General features: G+C 40.9%; 1 protein-coding gene across 5 annotated transcripts in view; it reads left to right on the forward strand.

The window, feature by feature from the left end:
- The window catches only part of scap (SREBF chaperone), a 67,878-nt gene that overhangs the window by 30,160 nt on the left and 28,915 nt on the right, over positions 1–8,803 (forward strand). For 3 of the 5 annotated variants that reach the window (XM_032517566.1, XM_032517564.1, XM_032517562.1), the window contains exons 14-18: positions 713–862; positions 5,752–5,953; positions 7,285–7,397; positions 8,011–8,560; positions 8,693–8,778. In XM_032517566.1, the coding sequence (XP_032373457.1) occupies positions 713–862; positions 5,752–5,953; positions 7,285–7,397; positions 8,011–8,560; positions 8,693–8,778 (1,101 nt within the window). Of the gene's footprint in view, positions 1–712; positions 863–5,751; positions 5,954–7,284; positions 7,401–8,010; positions 8,561–8,692; positions 8,779–8,803 lie in introns of all 5 variants that reach the window. The other 2 variants (XM_032517565.1, XM_032517563.1) reach the window with 1 other exon arrangement.

The following is an 8,803-nucleotide window of genomic DNA, read 5'->3' on the forward strand; positions in this document are numbered from 1 at the left end:
TACCCTGCAGAGATCTGAGGAGCAGTTAACCGTAGTCCTCAGAAATACACCGGAGATAAATACACACACAAAGAAAGCGGAAGGTGACTGACATCCGACCAAAAACGGGGCACGTCCATTGGAAACGTTGTTAATATAGACTAGAAGTGGGATAAAGCCTGCCATTGGCTGCCTGTTTACTCCTTCCCCTTTCGCTATCTCCGCTTTCTGTTTTTCAAAGGCAGAATGTGATTTTTTTTTTTTTTTTTTCGCCCTTATCCAAGAATGTTAACTCATGCAGCCAGACATTTCTCCAGCGCCGGTAAAGCGCTGTGGGGATAGGTCTGTCCATGGGGGGATAGTGTCAGTAAAAACCTATTCAGAATTTTGTACTTTACCCACTAAAAAGAAGCTGCTTTGACTTAGCGATGGCTTTAATGATTGAGCAGTTGTCATAAAGTCACTGCATAAGCTCATTCACCAATTATGAAAATAACTTTAGCAACCTTTTATCAACAACAACTAAAAGATTTACATTTAAAAAAAAATGGAAATAAAATTCTAAAACTGGACAAACACCCTGCCTGTAGCGGTAACATACTAGCATTTTGCTCCTGGCCACACCTGTCCTTATGTCCCTATGGAGAAGTGCAGTTTTGGATTCTGCATTTTGATTGTGAAGAGCCCATCAGGTTTCATACTAGCCTCTCGATGACCGGGCGTTCTGTTTCAGGTACATCAGCATCCTGCCAGTCATTCCCGTCACCGTTCACCTGAGCCCCCAAGAGGCCATTGAGACGCGTCACCCGCAGGACACGAAACACCCCCCACCATCTATTCCCAAGGTTGCTGCAGATATACAGACGGACCTCACTCTCTACAAGTTAGTACACACACACACACACACACACACACACACACACACACACACACACACCTGCGTGACCTGCTTATTGTTATAATAACCCTGTTTTAAACAAGCTTATATACACGACAAAACTTTGGACAAAGAAAATCGCACTTTGAGCTGCAAAAATGAATCGATTAGTTGACAACTAATAAATTAATTGGCAACTATTTTGATAAGTGATTAATTGGTTTGAGTCTTATTTTTTATTATACCATTATATTTTAATTCTCTTAATTATGAATATTTTCTAGTTTCCTTACTCCTCTGTGACAGTAAATGGACTTTCTTTGAGTTGTGGACAAACCAAGAAAATTGAGGACGTCGTATTGGGCTTTGGAAAATATGGATCAACATTTGTCACCACTTTCTAACACTGTATAGATCAAACAACTAATCGATTAGTCGAGAAAATATTCCACAGATTAATCAACGATGAAAATCATCGTTGGTTGCAGCCCAAGTAACACTAGAGGTCCAAAATAACTGAGTCTGCGTCACCTTATTTGACAGAAATCTATTCACTTGCCTCTTATTTCTGACAATTTGAAAAACAAAAATGTATATTATGCGTGAGTAAAGAAAACTTAACTTCACTTAAATATTTTAATAAATCACCGGGAGAGTCCGGTACAGCCCAACTCTAAAGATTAAAGTGAAGTGTAGGTTCTGCTTGTTCAACGGTTGTTTAGTAAATTGCTCTCACACACATTTAAAGAAGATTTCATTGCTATTTTAATTCATTTTGATGCTGGTGATTTTCTTTTGGGGTTGGCTAAAACCTTTTTATTGGGGGGACACCAAAAAATGTGCATTTTTGTTGTTCTTTTGATTAACTGTGAGTATGTTATGGCTGGATGTATTACAGCGTATGTAATATGTTTATGAAATAATAGAGACCCCAGGAAGAGTAGCTTCTGTTGAAGACGGACAGAAGCAAACGGGATCTTCATAAACTCACACACACGCACACGCACACGCACACGCACGCACACGCACACGCGCACGCAGGCTTTTATTGAACTGATTGCACACGGACATTAAAACCTTTAAGTCCCTTCTGCAGAAGTCTTTATCCGAAGGTAGAGCGGTAAAATAGAATTGATTCCAAGGTGGTCTGGAGACCAGGCCATGGAGAGCTCGTAATACTGAATATCAGCTAGTGTTGGGTCATGGTCGTGACCGTCACGTTGAGGATAGAACAGCCCAGTTCACGGCTTATTTAGATGACCCTGAGACGCAGAGAAACCCCGGTGTGATAACGGTGAACATGCTGTTCCAAGCAGAGCAGGTTGCAACACAGACAGACAATGTTTTCTGATCACTAGAAGAGATCTTTGCAAAACATACCGATCTTAACTGTTCCACCCCTATATCGCACACTGCACAACAAAACAAAGAGTGCTCGATATGAGTGCTTCAAGTCGACTGATTGGATCATTTGAGTCATTGAATTTCAAGGGGTAAGCCCTATCACACTTATATGTAACACAGGCAGGGAGTAATGTTGTTTTTGATTAGCAAGTTAGCAGTTAGAACATTAGTGTGATATGGGCACATTTTAATCATCAAAGTTGTACTACAAGCTCAAGAATTAGATCCAGAACATAACCTTGTAAAAACCTTCTGTGTTTTTATAGGTTTCTCTTGCTTCTTGAAGATTAGAAAACAAGCTTTATCTTGTTGTCTTAGGGTTGCATTAGGAACATTGTGTCAAGTGTCACTAGTCTGATCTTATATGAGGCAAAAATAGAGTCAAAGAAACGGAAAACAAAGACCAGGGAGGCTTGTTATCCCCGCCTTCTGCAAGTATCGTCTCTCCCTGACCGGACCAGCCTGGCCGACTGGTTGCTTTTATGGAACCTGTGATCCGAGATGCAACAGTGGAGTGGAAAATGGTTAATCCTGTATAGTTTCTGATAGATTACCTGCATTCCTTTTTTCTGTACCCTATGTTTTAGATCTTCAAGGAAAAAAAACAGACAGACGTGAAATCATGCCTTGATTCTTTGCTTTTGCTTGAACTTATTTGGCCCCATTGCAGCGTTTGACAATTTTGTTGTTGTGTAGGTTAGGCATTTAGGTGTTGACTAGCTACTTTCCCTTCTCTGTTAAAGCGGTAAGCCAAGATGTTTAGTCTTATTTGGCTTCTTTTGGTCGTCTCAGTGTGTGTTGAGGGCTGAAATTTACCAGTTTGTCTTTGAGCCCTGTTTCTAGTGACACGTCTTTCAATAACTGTTTTGATAGTAGTTATGTCTGACTAACGCTGTGAATCTGCAGTACTCACGTGCTTGGAAGAGTGTAGAGGCCGAGATATGGATTTGTTTTTTAATTTTATGAAGAAGAAAAAAATATATATATTTTTATATATATATATATATATATAAATAAAAATCCATTCATCTGAATCATTTATGACAAATACATGGTTCTGATAAATGAATATGAATATTAAAAAAATAGATTAATATTTAAAAAATAAAAATTGTCTGTCAACCATGTTATGAGCGTTGGCGTTGCATAGTGTGTCCACCAGAGAGCGCTCTACAACCTCCCTGTTGGCAACACAGATTATATTGTTTTGTGTTTTTGTTCAAAGGACTTTAAGTTTCATATCTTAAGTTTGTGTTTTTACACATTTTATTTATCAGAATCTTAATATATTTTGATGTTCCTCTGTTAAAGCGAATTATCATAGTAGTTTAGTGAGAACTCACAAGTCATTCCTGCAGCATAGCTGCGTATTTGGCAAGATCTTCAAGTTGGGGATTTAGATTTTCAGTTGATAGATTATAAAATGTAGTTATTATAAACGTTACCTTTTTTTTAATGTGATAAAACATGTCGCCTTGTTAGAATAATTTCATTATCAAGAATAGACTGAGATTGCTGAAGTTCTATCAAATAATAGTAGAGAAAATGCCTAACTGGCTCTCTACAGCCGCTTAGTTATAAAAAGTGGATGTTGTGGCCAGGTCGGATCAGTGGTGGAGAAGGCGCACATGTACTCAGAGGTTTATGCCTCCTTTCCTGCATGTCTTCCTCCCCTCTCTCCCCTTTCTCTCGTGTCAAAAATTAAAGGCGGAAAATCCCCAAAAAATAATCTAAAAGTTGATGTTGACACAAAGTCCTAACAAAGTGGATGTTATTAGTTTATCTCATTGGGTCTGGGAATCTCCCCGGCCTGCTCCTCCCCCAGAAACATCCTGGGCCTTTCACAAGGACAGACGATGGCTCCATGGTTATCTTGTTTAGAGCGATCAGTATAATATGGCATTCTTACGCAAACAGTTTTAATACTAATCAGATAAAAAGTATGTATCATCATTTGTCTAACACGCCTCCATTTCAGGAACCACTGAAATAAGTGTACAAAAAAGGAGAAGGGTCCAAATAAGACAATAGCAGCTGGCACACCATCTCCAACATCAGAGTCTGGAGTTTAGTTTTCACTAGGTTGTGTAAGGCGAAGTGTGGCTGCTGAATGGAAGGCTACGCTCCTCGTTTCATCTTTGGACAGTAGATAGAAAGGCTATCAGCTACTGTTAGGTCATGGCCGTGGCCTCGACAGGGAGGGGAGTGACAGCTGAGTTTACGGCTCGTTCAGATGACCCTGAGATGGAGAGAAGGCCGGAGTTATAAACGTGCTGTTACAAAAAGAGCAAGTTGCAACACAGACACATTTTCTAATCGCATGAAAACATCTTTGCATGCTCAAAAGACATCAACAGCAGTGGACCATTGATATGATAGAGGATTGGCTGATAATACTGATACTGTTGTAAAAAAAGATGTAAAAATGTAAAAAGGATACATCTAAATCGCTTATTTCCAACACTGAGTGTAGTACTTTAGTGCCTCATCCTCAGAACACCACAGGATGTCGCGAACACACGAGCTACAAAAAGTAAGTTACTAGGGCTGGGACGATGAGCTTTTGTCCTGATTTAATTATTTTGCGTGGGTGCTGATACGATTTGTATTGCGATTTTTATTCATTGCAATTCTAGAAATATTGCAATTCGATAGAATTGTGTATTGCGTTTTTCTTTTCCTTCTATAACAAAAATCAAAGTTGAATAATACACTTGTAGAGACAATATATGAGACATTTCTAAATTGTTTTTTAAGAAGAATGTACTTCACATGTAGTGAGTCAGTCAGTCAGTCTGACATGTATTTAAAGGTGCAGTAGGTAAGACTTATGAAACAAACTTTCTGTCATATTTGCTGAAACTGACCCTTTGTTTGAGGAGAACTACATAAAATAGGTAATATAAAAAAAAAAAAAATCACACGCTTTGTCCGTGTCTCCGACATCTTTATTAGTCTGACAGTCAACCGGATGCAACAAATCAACCGACACATGCATAAACCCACACTTCGTTCCCTTGAACCCATGGGTACAAAGTACAAAAAAAATACCTTTTTTAAAAATAAAATTTGTAGTATTAAAACTATACACATAATAATAATCATGAAATAAAATGCAATTATAGCAGATCTATTGACAAGTGGATACACAAGAAGACATTGCCATTAAAGGCAGCATGAATGAAAGCCTCCAAAAATGAGACTTATCAAGTTGTTAAATGAGAAAAAGCCAACCGCTTTGGTGAGGATGTGAACATGTGTTGCACATGTTTTAGGTTTAATCTTTTTTTTTTTTTTAATATAATTAACTGGATTTATAATTAAATGTAAGTATAAAACTGTGGCCACTAGTAGGCGGTGGTTGTACTGGACAGGGTCCACAGTTTGAATTTGTATAATTGTGTAGAAGCTGCAGAAAACAAAGTGTTTAGCTGACTATAAAAACCAAAATGTCTTGATTTGACTCCGTCTTGGTTCCTCCTTCTGTTCAGGGTGGCAGCTCTGGGCCTGGCGGCGGGCGTCCTGCTGGTTCTTCTTCTCTTCTGTCTCTACCGGGTTCTCTGCCCGCGTAATTACGGCCAAAACGGCGTCACCCATGGGCGCAGGCGCCGAGGGGACCTGCCCTGCGACGATTACGGCTACTCGCCACCCGTCAGCGAGATCTCACCACTGCTGCTGAGGGGCCACAGTATGGTGAGAATTGACTCCGATAAAGAATACACACACACCTAGATGTCTGTAAAAAAGAAAAAAAAAAAAAAAAAATTGAAGTATTGGAACGGTCAAGATGGTTCGCGCACAGCAATTATTCAACTCATTGTTCAAGACGGCATGTTTAACCATTGGGATGTTAAGGGTACATTTTTATAATAGACATAGACATACAACAGGATAAAGCCAAAAAAGAAAGCCAAAATGCCTCTCCGGGGGGGTGCGGGAGATATGAAGAGGAGGCAAAGATACTGTGAGTCTCTGAATCATAGCTCTTATCACACAGACATTAAATGCGTATGGATATAGTAAATGTGACTTATACTCCCGTGGATATCCTCATTCGTGATGTCCATCATGATTAAACGTCCATAAATCCACTTAGAAATCGTAGAAAAGAAGACGCTTCAGTAGTAGTAGACGCAGCAGTTCAAGGCGTGTCCAAATCCACTTTTTCTAGTTTGATGGCGGAAAAAAAAAGAGTTGTAATAAAAAGGGTTGTACTTAGTGTCTTCATTAATTCCTAGGTGTGTTTTGGGCATAACATGTAATAAACCAATCAGTGTCATCTCCCGTTCCCTTTCAAAGTCAGGTGCATTTGTACCTTGGCGCATTGCTATTATGATGGCGGATTTGCACCATCATATTTTATATGTAATCTTTTGCATGCTTGTGTGCGTGTGTGTGTGTATGTATGTGTGTGTGTGTGTGTGTGTGTGTGTGTGTGTGGGTGTTTGTGTTGTGTGTGGGGTGTGGTGTGTGGTGTGTGTGTGTGGTGTGTTTGTGGGTGTGTGTTGTTGTTGTGCCAAGCATAGTGTGCAAGCTGTGCCGGAGCCTAGGCTAATTTTAGTAATTTGCTGTAAAAAAAACAATGAGATGCTTCATTATTGACTTTAGACCAGGTTTTTGTTGGTTAATGGTGCAATCACTTCCCTCTGCCTCAAGATAGCACCACGCCAAGAATTCACCTGAACACACCTCCCTGTAAGACAAGCGCATGGGCGCACAGATGGACGCAGGTGCATTTGCTTTTTAAACTACGTGGGCGTTGGACGGGACATGGACAAATGCGTCAGTCTTAAACTAGTAAAAGACACTTGCGTCAGGCTTTGTACTGCACTGCGCCGGGTGCAAGATAAGGCCCATAGACTCAAAACAGAATTCTAGTGCATGCACTTGTGACGTTGTTACATTTCCTTGCGGAAAACTCAGATTACAGATTACCATGTCATTTTGGAACAACAACAGGACAAACCGTGGAAATTCAAACCCATGTGTTCATTTGGTGTATGCTCTGTCTTTCTGTCTTGCAGGACATTGAGTGTTTAGCCAGTGACGGGATGCTGCTGGCTAGCTGTTGCCTGGCAGGACAGATCCGGGTCTGGGACGCCCAGACTGGCGACTGTTTGACCGTCATTCCAAACCATGGGTGAGAATATCACAATATAGTTTGGGTTTTTTTTAAAGTGATTTTAGTTGCTTTCTTCTGGTCACACTTGTTTTTTATGCTATCACAACACCACATTTCTTGTTTCATTTTTTTATGGAATGAAATTTTTTTAAACTAAATATGTACAGTAAAAATCATACTCTCAATCACAGCAAAACCAATTTTTAAGGCTAATGTCTAGTTGTTTTAAAATCTAATGGCAGTACATTAAGCAGTATATTGGCCAATTGTTTTTACATAAAACCATAAAATTAGCAAATATTTTAATAATTGAGACTAAAATGACCAAATACTAAGCAGGACATTTGACAGTTAATTAAAAGAACTTGTCAGTGCTCTCTTGTGGTCAAAATATGTGATTGTGACATTTTTTCCTTTTTTATTTTTTTATTTTTTATTTTTAAATTACCCTGAACATACCAGAGTAAATATTTCTGTACTGTAATTCATATCGGCTGACATATATGCTGATAAAGATACACATCTTAGCATCCACCGAGAATATTAGGCAGAGCGGTTATCCTTCTCAATAACTCTCCCTATATTTGTGGGTGCCTTGCAGCGAACCAACTGTACTCTGTTTCCTCCTCAGGCTCAGACGGAGCAGCAGCAGTGGCTGCTGGGAGCAGCGGGACGGCTGGGACGGTGTGAGCGGAGCCGGCGAGACGGAGTGTTTAGGCTCTGAAGCTCACGGCTCCCCCATCAGCGGGGACGGCCTATCGGAGGGAGAGGGCTACCCGCTGAGACGCCGCACTGCTCCCAGCCGGCCGGCTCTATTCACCGACCAGCCCGATCTCACCCCGCTCATTGACACCAACTTCGCCTCCCAGCCCCCCTCCCACCTCTGCACCCCGCCCAGGGAAGGCTTTGACTTTGGAGGTCTGGTGGAGCGTGCCTACATGGAGCACGAGCCTCCCTCGCCCTCCGCCTACCCCTCTCCTTCCTCAGCCTCATCCTCGCCGCCGTCAGGAGCTCAGCTCCAGAGAAGACCCAGTTTAGGGGATTCAGCCGCCTTCCTAACCCAAGACAGAGCCTCCACAGCGGGGACGCAGGCGACGGCAGACTGGGAAAGCTCTGTCTGGGCCATGGAGCTGAGAGGAAATCTAATAGCTGCTGGGAGGAGCAGCGGTAAACTGGAGGTGGGTAAAAATCTACTGTATAATATTTATTCACCCTATGCCTTTTCTGTTTGTTTTTTGCAAAGATGATGACCAGATTAACTATATATTATTGTAAAATTAATGTACACTTTGAACTCATACATTTGTCAGTTGTGGGATGCAGTGGAGGGGTCGTTGCGCTGTATTAATGAAGACGGAGTCTCTGGGATCACAGCCCTAGCCTTCCTCAACAACAGGTAAACACACACACACACACACACA

This window comes from Etheostoma spectabile, chromosome 6 (genome assembly GCF_008692095.1).
Source record: "Etheostoma spectabile isolate EspeVRDwgs_2016 chromosome 6, UIUC_Espe_1.0, whole genome shotgun sequence".
NCBI classification, from domain to species: domain Eukaryota; kingdom Metazoa; phylum Chordata; class Actinopteri; order Perciformes; family Percidae; genus Etheostoma; species Etheostoma spectabile.